This window comes from Podarcis melisellensis (genome assembly GCF_964234715.1).
Source record: "Podarcis melisellensis genome assembly, chromosome: 5".
Taxonomy (NCBI): Eukaryota; Metazoa; Chordata; class Lepidosauria; order Squamata; family Lacertidae; genus Podarcis; species Podarcis melisellensis.
The window spans coordinates 94995172-95011196 of NC_138537.1; the positions used below are offsets into that span (position 1 = coordinate 94995172).

At 46.7% G+C, this 16025-nt stretch overlaps 2 protein-coding genes across 2 annotated transcripts in view; one reads left to right on the top strand and one right to left on the bottom strand.

Annotated features, from left to right (window-relative positions):
• Window positions 1–946: 946 nt before the first annotated feature.
• LOC309370616 (uncharacterized protein) lies at window positions 947–4463 on the bottom strand (the record flags this gene model as incomplete). Its single annotated transcript, XM_081912534.1, has 3 exons — window positions 947–1476; window positions 1603–2295; window positions 4281–4463. The coding sequence occupies 3 exons, from the start codon at window positions 4461–4463 to the stop codon at window positions 1462–1464; spliced, it is 891 nt and encodes a 296-aa protein (XP_081768660.1). The 3' UTR covers window positions 947–1461.
• Window positions 2147–16025, top strand: part of SEMA3D (semaphorin 3D) — a 182451-nt gene continuing 168572 nt past the window's right edge. The window contains exon 1 of the mRNA XM_081911730.1: window positions 2147–2275. The gene's annotated coding sequence lies outside the window, so the exon portion shown is untranslated. The remainder of the gene's footprint in view (window positions 2276–16025) is intronic.

The window sequence follows — 16025 nt, forward strand, 5'->3', positions numbered from 1 at the left end:
AATATACAGGTAAACAGGGCTACAAAAGGGCAAGGATTGTGTGTTCCCACATACAAAACACTGCAATGTCCCCAAAATCTATGTGCAACCAGGTGGGAAGAGGTGTGGCTTGTGTGGTCCAATTTTGCACAAGAAATTGTCATGAAAAGTGTGAATAAATGGGGGGGGGGTTGTTTTTTGTTTTGCTGGATATAATGGTTCAGACATACCGTATTTTTTGCTCTATAAGATGCACCAGACCACAAGACGCACCTAGTTTTTGGAGGAGGAAAACAAGGGAAAAAAATATTCTGAATCTCAGAAGCCAGAACAGCAAGAGGGATCGCTGCGCAGTGAAAGCAGCAATCCTTCTTGCTGGGATAGCTGCACAGCCTGCATTCGCTCCATAAGACGCACACACATTTCCCCCTACTTTTCAGGAGGGAAAAAGTGAGTCTTATAGAGCAAAAAATACGGTAAGTGAATTTCAGGCCAAATAACCAGAAAGCTGGAGAATTGGAGCAGCACTTTCTCTCCTGCTAAGGTTTAAACCACCAGGACTATATTCTTATCCCAGACTTCCATAATCTGGTATCCTCAGAACTTTTGGGCTACAACTACCTTCAACCAGCACATCCACAGGAACTGGGGCTGCTGGGAGTTGTAGTGCAAGACATCTGGAAGCATCTGACTGGGGAAGCCTGCATTCTTCCTTTATTTTGGAAGGCTATGACCTCCCTAACATCGCTGGGCTCTCTGTGCTTCAGACCAACAGGGCCAACGGCCAAGGATGATGGGAGTTGTAGTCCAGCAACATCTGGAGGGCCACAGAGTCTCCACACCTGTCTTCTGCTCTCAGCAATTAGCATCTTTCCCATGCATCTCTTTCCCTCTCCTTCTGAGATGGAGGCCATGAGGCAGGGCCCCAGACCAGTCCATTTCCAAAAGGGTGTTACTATTAACTCCCTGTGTACCCTGCCATTCTTCCCAATGGAGAGCCACTTGCACCAACAGCAACAAAGAGTGACAAAACGCAGCGGAGTGACAGACCGCTTTAATTGACTTAAGCTGTGCAAACCAGCGGTACCAAGCTGAATAAAACACTGGGGGACGGGAAGGTAAGCCCCGCTCTGCATAATCACTATGTTGCACAAGCGCATCGTTGGAATGGCAATGCCTTTCTATGGGGTGGGGTGGGGGCTCAAATATTTTCTTGCGGGTGGGAGTGGGGGTGAAAGGTCCTTGGCCCCAGGGGTTGACTCCTATAGTCCAAACCTAAATCCCTTCTGCAAAATACTGGCCGTCTGTGAGGAGGGGGGCTAGTTATCATAGACATCGGAAACAGGCAGATTTTACATATTGAAAACCGTGTGTGTGTGTGTGTGTGTGTGTGTGAGTGAGAGAGAGAGAGAGAGAGAGAGAGAGAATGAGAATGAGAGCCTGCGCAAAATCTTCTAAGTAAATCCAAGGCTGCACGGAAGATCAGTTGGAGATTTCCTGAAACAGAGCAGAAACAAACGCGCAAGTCAGGCCAGCCCTTTGCTCCGGACTTTGACAGGCTTCACTTCGGAGCTCAGGGTGAGGGTGGGGAGGGTCTTCCCCAGGCACAGTTCGGAGCCCCACCTGCGCATAAAGAGACTCTTTCAAAATAAACAAACCCACAAAATCCCCGCAGCCGAGCCGAGCGCCCCTCTCTCCGCCGCTCAGCCCCCGGCGGATCCCACGCTGCCGAGTCGAAGGAGCACAAGGCTCCTTCTTGGCGCAGCAACCGGCCAACTCCGCGTCGCCGCTGCCGAAAGCGCCCGGCCTGTGAGGCGACCTTGAGCCGGAGACCCCCGACGCCGCCGACGCCTTTGCGAGAAGGCTGCCCGCGGCCACGCTCGCCTGGCTGGATCCGGCCCCGGGGCAGCCGCCTGGCGGAGAGCACCGGCCGCCTCCCTCCTGCCGCCGCACGTGGCTGCGCTGAGCCGCCGGCTGCCGGGAGGGGGAAACGGGCAGCTCGGGAGCCGGAGAGGAGAAGCGCAGAGCCGCCAGCAGCGCAAAAGGAGGCGGCGGCGGCGAAGGCTTGGCTGCCCCAAGTTTCCCCGAGCGAGAGGAGCGCGCTGCGAGGCAGGAGGCGGCGCCCGGCAGCAGCAGCAGCAGCAGCCGCGCCCTCTGCTCTCCGGCGCCCAGAGCCACGCACAGCCGGCTTTGCGCAGGAGTCGCTCGGGCAGCATCCCGGCCAGGCGAGGCTCCGCAGCGCGCACAGCGCTCGTCTTTTCGCGCAGCCGAGAGAGCGAGCTCAAGCCCGGAACAGGTAAGGACCGGCTGGGCAACCTGGGGGCGCGCGCGGGTCCCCTTCTCCGTTGCCCCTTTGCCTGTTTGTTTGCTTACTTACAGTATTATTACAGAAGTGTAAGTTGGAAAGGATCGGCAGGATCCAACCCGCTGCCAGGCAGAAATCCTTCACTCAACACCGGGGCTCGAACCCCCGTCCTCATGGCTTATTTTGGGTCCCCATTTGAGTGCCACGACTCAAATTGATTATGTAGCACAGATGTTGTCAAGGTGTGATGATCTGTCCTGGAAAAAGCCTCGTTGAAGAAGAGAACAGGGGTTGTTACCCAGACCTCGTTGCTGGTTGAAAAGGGCCCCCCATGACAGTTCAAGCTTCAGGACCCTCGAAGTGTAGGTTCGCCACTGGCTCTGCCAACCGAGCTACCCCAGCTTTCTTATTCCAGGGCAACGATTGCGATTTGCGGCTGACAAATTGGCTAAGCAATTGTGCCGCTGCGCTAATGTGCTCACAAGCAGCGTGGCTGCTGCAAACAAACTGGGACGTGTCGGCTTTCAATTATTATTATTTTTTTAAAAAGTAGGGAAATCCTTTATTTTGTTTTATTAAAAAAAATGCTTGCCCAAGCACAGTTCTCTGCAATAGGAAAGCTATAAGAATAACGAGAACAATAAATCACTTGTATTTTCCACTGCGATTCGGTTTTGGCGAAACGGGGGCTTGGCTCTTGGCTGTTCTTTATTTTCCAAGGATGCCTGTCGCCTGCATATCCCACCTGCCGCTGCTTCTTTGCAGCGTGATCCTAAGGCTGAAATCTTATGCACCTCTCAGCTGCTGGGAATAAGCCTCATTTAACCCAAGAGGGTTAACCACATGTGTTTTAGGATTGCAGCTGATTGCAGTTTTATTCGGAGATTAAACCTGGTGCGTTCTTACTGTGACTTCTGAGCATGTTTTCCGGAAAAGCATGTGGGTGCTTTCTAGTTGAGAGTGTCTAATAAATCTAAGCAGGAGCTTTGGAAGGAGCTGGAGCAGCATAATGTCAAACCAAAACTCACCCCCACACCCAAAAGCTTAGAGGGAGAAAGGATTCCCAATTCACAGATCTTTCTTCATAATATTTCCCTTGCAATCCTCTCCTTGGGAGCTTTGGACAGGTTGAACTGCAAGTGGTGTTTTCTCTTCCAAGAGCACAGGTGTGTTAGTTGGGTAGCAACATTGCAAAAGACACAAGTCTTTTGACCCCCATCCCGGACAGATCAGGGCCAATGATGATTAACACTGGAATGGAGGACTTGTGGACGGTGGAGTATAACTTCTCCATTAAGGCAATTCTCCCTCGTCCTCCTGTTAATTTCATGGCACTCAGATGTTAACTGCCTAACCTTTCTGGTGGGTGCACTTAAATAAGTTCTAAGGTCCAGAGGTACCAGTAAGTCCCTCCGAATCACGTAGTAAACACTTAGAGTTGTGTTTGGGCTGATTGGCCTTATCAGTTGCATTTATATTTAGGTTAGCACATCTGTAACAACTATGTACTATGTAACTGTGTAAGTTCACTTTTCATTTGCCCCCCTGGCACATGAGAGTTGCTTAGGGTGGTGCCAGAAATCAGGGACCAGCCTTTCCAGGGGGATGCAGTTAAGGCTTTAAAACAGCCTTCCCCAACCCGGTGCCCTCTAGATGTTTGAGATTCCAGCTGTGATCAGCTCCTGCCAAGTGCTGCTGTTCTGGCTGGGAGTGGGGGACATGGTAGCTCAAAACATCTGGATGACACCAGGTCGGGGCCTGTTTTAAAACAACTTCTTCTTTTGCAAGTATTGGCTGTGAGATGTAGGAATGAGTATTGTCATTCAGGGAGTGTAGTATAATTGCCTCTGGCCGCTGTGCTCAAACAAGAATCCCTGACTGGCCTCTTTTCTAGCATTCCCATTGCAAACTTCATTTAGAGCAGCAGGAGTTTGAAATTTTAAAAAAATGGTTTTGATTAGTGCCCAGTCTCTTGGGGAAGATTTTGAATCCTCACTCTGCAGCAGTAGCATTCAGTATCATGCTCTGTGAAGTTCTGGAGGAGCACGGGTGCCTCCTGCCCCCAAATGATGGGGAGCAGCAAGTTCTCGGCTTTGATCAGCAGACGTGCTCTCCAGCTTCTCCCTTGCTCTGGCGCTGGCTCCAGAAACACCTGGCGGCACCTCCTCTGGCAATGCATCTCTAATGCAGGTGTAGCCAGAGCAGAGGTCTCCAAAGGTTATTGTTGTTTAGTCGTTTAGTTGTGACCAACTCTTCGTGACGCCCTGGACCAGAGCACGCCAGGCACTCCTGTCTTCCACTGCCTCCCGCATTTTGGTCAAACTCATGCTGGTAGCTTCAAGAACACCATCCAACCATCTCGTCCTCTGTCGTCCCTTCTCCTTGGGCCCTCAATCTTTCCCAACATCAGGGTCTTTTCCAGAGAGTCTTCTCTTCTCATGAGGTGGCCAGAGCATTGGAGCCTCAGCATTACGATTTGTCCTTCCAGTGAGCACTCAGAGCTGATTTCCTTAAGAATGGATAGGTTTGATCTTCTTGCAGTCCATGGGACTCTCAAGAGTCTCCTCCAGCACCATAATTCAAAAGCATCAATTCTTTGGCGATCAGCCTTCTTGATGGTCCAGCTCTCACTTCCATACATCACTACTGGGAAAACCATAGCTTTAACTGTAAGGAACTTCGTTGGCAAGGTGATGTCTCTGCTTTTTAAGATTCTGTCTAGGTTTGCCATTGCTTTTCTCCCAAGAAGCAGGCGTCTTTAGTGGCCTTCAGTTCCATCAGCCTCAGCCAGCTTGGCCAATGACCAGCGATGGGAGGAGGTGCAGCCCAGACACCATGTTGGTTCCCCTGTCCCCTGTGCCCTGACAGGAGGCCAAGCTGGACGCTTCCTCTTTATGGCAAGTGGAGAAGACAGGAGACCTAAACTAGGGGGGAACCTGATCCAAGAGAAAAGGAAGATTATTTGAATATTACTTTTTTATTTATTCATTCCCTTCCCTCTAAGGTCCTAAGGTGGTTACAACATTAGAATGCAAACTTGAAGACGGTTTAATACAACTTAGAATAATAAAAATTAAGGTGCATTCTAAAAATAAACACCTCAAAAGTCAGAGTAAAGAGGGGCATCTTCGGCATCCTCCGGAAGCTGCGTAATGGAGGCGCCGGATGCATCTATGTGGGGAGGCAGTTCCACAGCTCACAGCTGCCACCACCCCAATCGCAGAAGGTTTGTAGGGAAGGAGATGGTCTTGCCAATGATTCGGGGTCCGAATCATTTAGGGCTTCCAGCACCAATGTGAGCATCTTGAATTGGGTCTGGATATGAGCTGGCAAGTAAAGTAGAGACATCACCTTGCCAAGAAAGGTCCGTATAGTAAAAGCTATGGTTTTCCCAGTAGTGATGTATGGAAGTGAGAGCTGGACCATAAAGAAGGCAGATCGCCGAAGAATTGATGCTTTTGAATTATGGTGCTGGAGGAGACTCTTGAGAGTCCCATGGACTGCAAGAAGAACAAACCGATCCATTCTGAAGGAAATCAGCCCTGAGTTCTCACTGGAAGGACAGATCGTGAAGCTGAGGCTCCAATACTTTGGCCACCTCATGAGAAGAGAGGACTCTCTGGAAAAGACCCTGATGTTGGGAAAGATGGAGGGCACAAGGAGAAGGGGACGACAGAGGACGAGATGGTTGGATAGTGTCTTTGAAGCTACAAATATGAGTCTGACCAAACTGCGGGTGGCAGTGGAAGACAGAAGTGCCTGGCGTGCTCTGGTCCAGGGGGTCACGAAAAGTCGGACACGACTAAACGACTAAACAACAACAACATGAGCTGGCAACCAAAGGCAAATCGCACAAAACTTTCAAATGGCAAGAACTGCCCTCTTTCAGGGATGCTCGAGTTTCAATATCCCTGCACTGAGTAGGGTTGGGCTCAGTAACCACAAAGGACACTCCCCAATTCCAATAGCTCATCCTCCTAATCTCACAGATCTGTTGACTTGTTTCTCTGTCCCCCCATGTGAGTTTCTACTCCTCCTTGTGAACAGACGAATCACAACTCCGTTTCTCTTCTGATTCTGGTGATGGAAATGGCAGGTTTCTTTAGAAGTTTCTGCGTTCATCCTTTCCTGACACACAGAGCTACGAGCAACATGCACCTTATTAAAGTTATTTAGCAGTTGGGCTGCATCTGGGCTGAAAAGTAGTCAGGCAAATGTTAGAAACAAAGAGGCACCAGGGAGAAGAGTCAGCGGAAGAAGATTGGAAGAAATTCAAAGACTATTTACAGAAATATTGCAAAATTAATGAATGTTAGAATGATGTCGGATAGAAATTAAGCGGTTTTCAGCTGTAATGTTTTAAGAGAATATGGAAAAAAGGTTTAAAAGCAGGTTAAAACTTATGGATAAGGATTTGCTGAACTAACAATTTGAACTGGAATACAAAAAAGGGAGGTATGAGGAGGTCTGGGAAATATGTTAATGAAAAATAAGTTATTGAAACTTTGTGTGTTTTTAAGTATTTTTTGTTTTTGTATTTTTGTTATTTTTTCTTTTTTCTTTCTGACTTTTTTATTGTATTAATATTGAAAATTTTAATAAATATCTTTAAAAGAAAAAACAAAGAGGCAAGCCAACACTTGCTGCTTTATAAAAGGTCGCAGAGCATTTCGTTTCGCCTGTCAAAATGGACTGGCCCTTCCACAGTTTCCTCTTCCTCGCCTTCTCTGCAAGTGAGCTGCACTTAGTCGAGAGAAAATGAGAAGCATCCTTCCATTTCCCCCTTCCCTTGTCCAAGACCTGTGAGGAAGGACATTGCTTTCCATTGGAGAGAAGATGGAAGTGGCCAGAGGCACTTAGCTTCCGAGCACCATTCTCTGTAAAGCACAGGAGAGGGGAGAGGCCTCTGGTCCTCCTTGTGGTTTTCCCTAAAGAGGCTTCAGGCTGGGCACTGTGAGAACAGGATGCTGGACTAGTTGGGCCATTGGTCTGACCCTGCAGGTTCTTTCTTGTCTTCTCTCTGCCCTTTACCACCCCATTCACTGAATCCATAGGATTCCAAAGCCCAATATTTTGCTATCACAAATTTTCATCTTCTGCACCTCACCCATGCTTCCTTAATGTAAATGTGGAATTCTTGTAAGATGCTCTGAGATTTACTGGGGAGGAGCCCCACTGAACTCAATGAGACTCCCTCTGAGTAGACATGATTAGACCCGTGCTGTTAGAATTAACTTTCAAATTTAAATCAAGGAACAAATTTAAAGTTGTTTATTCTATGCCAGTAGTTTGATTTCGTAAAGTTTTCATAATTTGGACCAGCTGAAGTTGATTACAGTCAATCTTTTCTTCCACATGGCAGACTTCTTCTTTTTTTAAAAAAATGCTATATATATGATATTGTGCTTTAATGTTGCAACTCACCCTGGGACCTAAGGGTGGGTATTATTATTATTAATATTTTTAAAATAATAACAGACTAAGGGTAAGAATCATGGGTGAATCATTTCTCATGTGGTGATGGTGAGAGAATTTGAGCTGAGCATTTATTCCACCTTGGTCCGGCTCCCACTTGACTGCCTGCTGCGATGCCTCTTGACTAAAGGGCTAAATGCTGGTGTCGTCTTTGTAGGAAGTCTTTGGCTATCATTAAGGGATCAGGGGATGGATTTGAGAGTCTGCAAAATTCCTTCCCTGCTTCCAAAACCAGTGGTCAACAAATCTCTGGCAATTGCCAGCAGTGAGAGACATTTCCCATGGGATCTGTTTCACTGCAATAAGTGAGAATGACTTGAAATTAAGTGGGTTTGGGCTTGTGGCGGAAGACTGCATTAAAGATCTAAAAAAGAAAAAAAAAAACCCTTTAAATCTGTATTTAGCTTGCTAGGTTTTTTTCTAGGCCATCTATTACCTTTGGCGTATTTAGTAAGTTACGAACAGATTTTACAAAGCTAATAAAATCCCTTGTGTACAATTCAGATCATTGCTGAAGAACGACTATTTTCAACAACTTTTTCCAAAGGGGTGGCAACATGCCTTAGTGTTATTCCCCCTCCAGGCATGCCTCAGCTCCAGCCTCTCCCCCCCCCTGAAAATGTTCACATCAGCATGACTTATTTAGTGTCAGATTCATTTCTGTTTGTGTTCCCACCAGGGGGCCTTGATGGGCGGTGGGATGTCTTTAGCCTATGCAAAGGTGTTCACACCTTGGTTAGAGACTTTCTCTGAATGACTTAAGAACTTCAATCAGTGTGATGCTGGTTTGAGAAACAATGCACCATGCAGTAGTATTTTATAACAAAGTGCAGGATACATGTGCATTTTGGATAACATTGTCTGGATAACGTTAAAAACCCAGTAGCTAGGTTTTTAAAACTTTGCTATGTGTACTTGCAACTCATTTTGTTTTTATATTGAATATGCTCCATGAATGGTTCTGTTATTGTTTACATGTTTATGTGTTAGTTGGTACATATCTTTATGTCAAATCAATTTTAGGTTTGCTTGCTTTTTTCTGAATAAATACATCCCTGTTGTTTTGCAGTTATAGTGTACTTAAGTTGTATGGATATATTTTTGAGTTTTATGCTTCTGCTCTGAAGCATTTTTTTTGTGTTAAAATGTGCCTGTAGCTCACAGAGCTTCCATGGAATTAATTTCTTACAGTGTGTACATGTCTTCTCAGACTATTTTTCAGTCAAATTTATTCCCAATTTTTTATTTTTATTTTTTTTTAGAATGCAATGGGGAAACTGTGGCCTTGCAGAAGTTGCTGGCTTCTGGCTCCATCATCCTTGATCATTAATAATAATAATTTATTATTTATATGCCGCCCATCTCACTGGGTTACCCCAGGCAATCTGGGTGGCTCCCCACAAAATATTAAAAACACAGTAAAACATCAACCATTAAAAACTTCTCTGAACAGGGCTGCCTTCAGAGGGCATCTAAAAATAAAATAGCTGTTTATCTGTTTGACATCTTCTGGTAGGGCATTCCACAGGGCGGGCGCCACTACTGAGAAGGCCCTCTGCCTGGTTCCCTATAACTTCACCTCTTGCAATGAGGTAAATGCCAGAAGGCCCTTGGAGCTGGATCTCAGTGCTGAACGATGGAGGTGGAGACGCTCCTGGCTATGCTGCTTGGACTGATGGGAATTGGAATCATAGAATTGTAGAGGTAGAAGGGACCCCAAGGTCTAGACCAACTGCCTGCAATGCAGGTATCTCAGCTGAAGCATCCATGACAGATGGCCATCAGTGGCGTAGCGTGGGGGGTGCAGGGGGGGCGGCCGCACCGGGCGCAACATCTCTCTCACACAGCTCTCTGCCCCTACCTGGCTCACTCACTCTCTCTCACTGCAGTGCTGGCTGTGCGAATCCGATCCGAGCCGCCGGGTCGCCGCCCACTGTGGAGGGGGTAGGTGCCAGGCGTGCGGTGCGGAGAGAGAGCGAGGGACTATCTGGGGGAGGGACAGTGCAGCGGCCGCCCAGCGCAGCGCTGAGCGCAGGAGAGAACCACACCAGGCCAGCCCAGGCAGCAGCAAGAAGAAGCTGGCAGCGGCGGCAGGTTAGGGGTTAGGGGGCGCAAATTACTTGCCTTGCCCCAGGTTAGAGTCCACAATCACCCGAGGGAATCTGTTCCACTGTTGAACAGCTCTCACTCTCAGAAAGTTCTTCCTGATGTTGAGTTGGAATATAATTTCTTGTAACTTGATTTTGAAGCCATAGGGTTTGAATCCTTCCCTTTGGAACAGGAGAAAAGAAGCATTTTCCATCTTCTGTGTGACAGCCCTTACGATATTTGAAAATGGCTACCACACCTTCTCTCAGTCTCCTCTTTATTGCATGCTCCTCTGGTTTCAGTAGAAAACACTGAAAGATCCAGTAATTCTGAAGTCTGATGAGCTCTGATGAATAACTCCAGGACCGTCTTAACCTGGGGGTGCGGGGGGTGTGGGGCACTCGGGTGCCGAATTCTGGGGGGCGCCAGGCACCCGCCGCTGAGGCCACATAAGCTCTTAACTATCTCCCTGTTATGAAATAATAAATAATTTTGATCAAGCTAGAAAAACAAAATACCATATTTTTTGCTCTATAAGACTCACTTTTTCCCTCCTAAAAAGTAAGGGGAATTGTGTGTGCGTCTTATGGAGCGAATGCAGGCTGCGCAGCTATCCCAGAAGCCAGAACAGCAAGAGGGATTGCTGCTTTCACTGCACAGCGATCCCTCTTGCTGTTCTGGCTTCTGAGATTCAGAATATTTTTTTGTTTGTTTTCCTCTTCCAAAAACTAGATGCGTCTGGTGGTCTGGTGCGTCTTATAGAGCGAAAAATACGGTACATATATACCTAGGTATTACCGAAAGGTATACCTATTGTTTCACTAAAGGACTTTCGGCTTTGTGCGCTCATTTACCAAAGCTGTGCATGCGAAATTAACTAAATTTGGGGGCGCTGGGCGGATCTTTGCACCCCGGTGGCGCATATGCTAAAGGGATTATTGGGATAGGAAAGGCATATGCAGTGGGAATACCCTCCCATCTTTCCTGCTTTCCTGCTTTTTATTATGAGAAATCTCTGCATTAGTGTGATCCCACCTGGAAGTACTCTGCCTGGGGACAATGCCTCTCAGGTAACAAGGTGCTGCGTTGCTCCATAGGAAAGCATCCCCCTCCCCTCACCCTGCCCAGCCTTGGTCTTTCAGAGATGAAGGCAGCCCCTTTGTCTTCTGGATCTCTGCCAAACAGGCAGAACCCAGTGGCAGCAGTAGGTGGTGTTGAATGGAAACACACAAGTACTGTCAATGTGTTACTCATTTGCTTCCTTGTTTTCGTGGAATTTGCCTGGGCTGGGGATGAGCCATATAAAAACCCCAAACTTTGGAAGAGAGATGCCTGCAAGGCATTTGAAACCGTGAAGAGCAAGGGCTCCATTTAATTCATGTGAAGGAGCCTTTAACTCCTCCGCTGAGCTATTTTTACCTTTTTAATAGTGCTGCACCTCAGACGTACTTCAGCAAAAGCTGACATCTTTGTCTGGATGTCATACTGTAAACCTAACAATGCCAGGGCTTAAAATAGCCCTGGAATACACCCTTTTTGTTTCCTCTTCTGCTCACTCGTCCTCCCTCTTTCCACGTCCATCAGTGTTTCAGCTAAATGCATCCTTTCTGTATATATTTACTCTTCACGAACTTTAAAATCCAAGATTAAGAGCTGTGACTCACTTGATTTTCAATCACTCACTTTATTTCTATGCCGCCTTTCCAAAGTTAAAACCAACCTCAAGGCGGCTTACAACATATAAAACGTTGCATAGCGGCAAACGTAAGAAAAGCATAAACAATAAGTGAAGCACCAGAAAGTACACAACCAAATTGCACAATTTCCACATAAATCATAAGGTCCAAAATAAAGATGCAAAAAATTAACAGCAACACACCCACCCACACTCACCCACCAAACAAAACCCTCCAAACAGCACCCCAGCTCAAGAGTCTGTTCAGTAGCCTCAGCTTTTGTAGCAGGTGTCAGTTTGCACACACACACACACACACACACGGCCAGGTGGGAAAAGGCCAGCAAGGCAGGGAGCAGTCTGGCAGAAAGAGACTGAAATTGACAATTTCATCCATCCCTACCTTCTTGTCACCCCTTGCAAACTGTGGGTGTGACCTAGAATGAACCCATTTGGTTCTCGTTTCTTCCATGGACCCAATCTGAAACATCCCAACTTCTTTACGGATTGTAACAGATTTTTGCTGGACAAAAACATGTGCATAGAAATACATCTTTTGCACAAAAAGGTGCATTCCGAATGTGTATTTGCCAGGTGAGAAAAACACAAACATTGAAAGGTGGGTGCTTTGTGTAAAATGACTGAATTCCCCCCCCCCCAAGCATGTACAAAATTCATGCAGGAGGGTGGGATGGCACACAGGGAGGTGGCTTGGACCTGTGCTGGATTGCCAGGGAGACCGAAACAGGATGGAAAGGACTGCCAAGCCTGGTCCCAGTCTCACAGGCGCACTTGTTTGGTGGGCAAACTTCTCTTGGTTCTCTTAGCCTGACCTCTAATTGAAGCACCACAGGGTTCCACTGAGCATTGGCGAGGAAACCAACTGTTCTCATCTTTTCCGTAAATATGCATCTCTTCCCTCTGAATACACATGCATGTGTCTCCAATCTTTAAAACAGCAAGCAGTTCGATTGCTTCCAACCTACTTGGTAAATGCCTGAGGATTACTTCAGGAAGCAGATGTTTTGCCAAAATAGCCAGGCCTTTAGAATATTTATTTATGATTCACTGGTCGGGGGTGGAGGGGAATGGATTGTGATTTATACCAAAGAGGGGAAATGGTTGAATTTCCTGGAATATTCAAGTTTACAGTTTTGTTCTGCCTTTGTTTTAGATTGTGCAAACCATATATCGATCATTCCAGGAGTGGCCAGTATTTTGCAAAGGCCACATCCATCCAATGGAACTGTAGCTAGAGGCGCTTCAGCGTTTAAAGCAATATGGTTTTCCTCTGTCCCTGAATAGCATTCCTGAGTTGTGACAACAGCGTTGAGCTGATAAATGTATATGACTGCATCGAGAAGAGGCCACTTTCTGTTTTTAGTAGCTGAAGTTGCTCGTTAGTTGACACGTGTGTGCATCTCTTCGTTTCATGACTGGAAGCAGATGTGTGAATGGAGATGGGGTGGGAGCTGACAAAATTCTGTGGCGTCCTGCCTGTGATGTCGTAGTCACACATGAACATGATCACTCATGTGGGGCAGGACATGCATGTATACCTAACGTTACACACCTTCTGTCTGCAGTAGGGTGGCCAACCCTTTTCCCCCCTTAGCAAAGATCTTGTGTCTTTAAAAACTACCCAAGACATACCCCAATTCAAGGTCTTTTAACTGGCTGAAATAGTGCACACTTTTTACTTGTGATAATCCTGCCAACTTTTTTCCTTGTGCCTTTAAAAGCTGCTGGATGAAGCCTTAATCCAGGGGCCAGCAAACCTTTCCAGCAGGGGGCCGGCCTACTGTCCCTCAGACCATGTGGTGGGCTGAACTATATTTTTTTTGGGGGGGGGGTAATGAATTAATTCCTATCAGTGGCGTAGCGTGGGTTGTCAGCACCCGGGGCAAGGCAAGTAATTTGCACCCCCTAACCCGTGGATTTGCGCCCCCTTACCCTAACCCCCAGATGTTGCACCCGGTGCGGCCGGCCCCCCCTGCACCCCCACGCTACGCCACTGATTCCTATGCCCCACAAATAACCCAGAGATGCATTTTAAATAAAAGCACCCATTCTACTCATGTGAAAACATGCTCATTCCTGAACTGTCCGCGGGCCAAATTTAGAAGGCGACTGGACCAGATCTGGCCCCCGGGCCTTAGTTTGTCTGCCCATGCCTTAATCTACCAAGTGAAGCTTTTCCTGGGAAAGAAGTGACTGGAAAACCTATTTCTGCCTAGCCAGCAACTTTGGAAGGTGGAAGGGCTTTTGTTAGCAGGGAAAGCAGGCAACTCCAGCCTGCTGTGTATCTGCACCCATTTTTTGGGGGGTGGTGTGGTGGTGGGGAGGGGCACACACAACAAGAACTGAAGTCCCAAGGCCAAGTCTACACCTTTGTGACCACCTCTCAGGCTTGTGATGCACTGAGCAAGGGGGGAGATGGGTCTCCTCTTGCTCCCGATCTGCTTTGCTGGGGGACGTGGCTCTGCTTTCTTCCTCGCCTGGAGGAGGAACAACTGGGAAACTATGTGGAAGCTGGTTACACGTAGAATCATCATATGACTGTAGAGTGGGAAGGGAGCCCTCTGCAACTGTACAGTTGCCAGTGGGGATGGGCTGGAGCCCCAAAACTTTGCAGGCTTTATTTATTTATTTTTTATTAAAGTTATTTATAACTTTTTTATTATTATAATATTTATTAAGATTTTCAATAATAATACAATGAAAAAGAAAAAATAACAAAAATGCAAAAATAAAAATAACGCGTAAAGTTTCCATTACTTATTTTCCTTTAACTTATTTCTCAGACCTCCTCATACCTCCCTTTTTTGTATTCCAATTCAGATTATTAGTTCAGCAAATCCTCACCATTAATTTTTACTTACCGGTGTTTCTAAACCTTTTTTTTCATATTCTCTTAAGCATTACAGCTGGAAACCACTTAATCTCTGTCCAACATCATTCTAAATTCATTAATTTTACAATATTTCTGTAAATAGTCTTTAAATTTCTTCCAATCTTCTTCCGCTGACTCTTTTCCCTGGTCTCGGATTCTGCCGGTCATTTCTGCCACAAAAGGTCTCACATCAACCCCTGGCATCTGAAGGTCTGGAGAGGCCAGGGGTGAGGAGTGTGGTAAAAATGCTTTACATAAATAATTACTCAATCGTTCTTCAAAAGAATTTCCTTAAATATTATAAGATTATAATCTGCTCTCACAAGGTAGATTTCCAACCCGAAACTTACTATTATTAATAGGATAAGTTTCCTTGATTTTTTTTTTAAAGGTAAATAGAATCATCAGATGTTATAATGGCAGGATGCGAAAAGGTCCCTCATTGTAACCCACATTTCTATCATTCAGGTGGCAAACTAACTCTGGGCTCGTTTGGACGAGTAATTTGGAACTAATTCACCCTACCGGCCTTGGTTGATTTGTGGGTTAGCCGGCCTTGCAGAAAGCAGCCGTGTGGTTGCTTACCCAACAACACACAAGGAAGCCTCTTTGCCCAAACAACTTCCTGCTCGGTCTGTGTGATCTTAACCATACCAGCAAAATCCTTCTTATTCAGCTGTATGTTTAAGATCACACAAACTGTGTGACATGTGCATGCGAGGGGCGGGGTGGGGTGGGGAGACAAGAATGGCTTTCGCACAAATGGCTTCCATATGATTTCCCATACGATCAATATGATGCAAGAATTGGCCTGCGGAGTTGGCCCTCTTGCTGCTGACCGCCCTCTTTATTGCTGTTAGTAACTGGGCCAATTGCCCTAGTCCAAAGCTTCTCTGTAGGGCTTCCAGGACATATGCACACCTGGTGCTGAAATGATACCTGAATGTGTCTTCCCAGTTCATTTCATGTGCACAGAGAGATGTGTCCATACCAGGGATGCTCATGGATTTCATTGGGGTCTGCCTTTCTAAGTGAGCCACCCTGATTCACGCTCTGCCAGTGGCATAGCATGGGGTGGTGGTGGCCCAGGACACAAAATTCTGAGAGGGGCCCCCACGACAGGCTCCTTCATTGAGGCTGCGTGGCTGAGTTCCTGCCACCTTCCAGAGATGCAGACTCCATTGTCTCTCAAGACAGGCAGATGCCCTCAACAACAATTGACTTGGTGATTATTTCTGTGTAACTTCTAAGCTAGCAGGTTCCTGTGAAAATGCATTGCATTGTCTGAGTTGTATTCCTTTAGGCAGGGGTGGAGAACCGGTCAGCTTCCAGATGTTGTCAGATTACAACTCCATCATCTTTTGCCATTGGTCACGGTCGCTGAGGCTGATGGGAGTTGGAGTCCAAAAACATTGGGGCGGGCCACAAATTTCCCACCCTGCATTAGGTTGTCAATTTATGTGGGGCTACCCAGGAAGACAACCTGGAATTTTTAAATACTTATTTTATTTATTAAATTTGTATACCGCCTTCACCCAAAGATCTCAGGGCAGTTTGTGGCATAGAAATACAAAGTTGCCACTAATGCAGAATGTGATGACCAGGTTGTC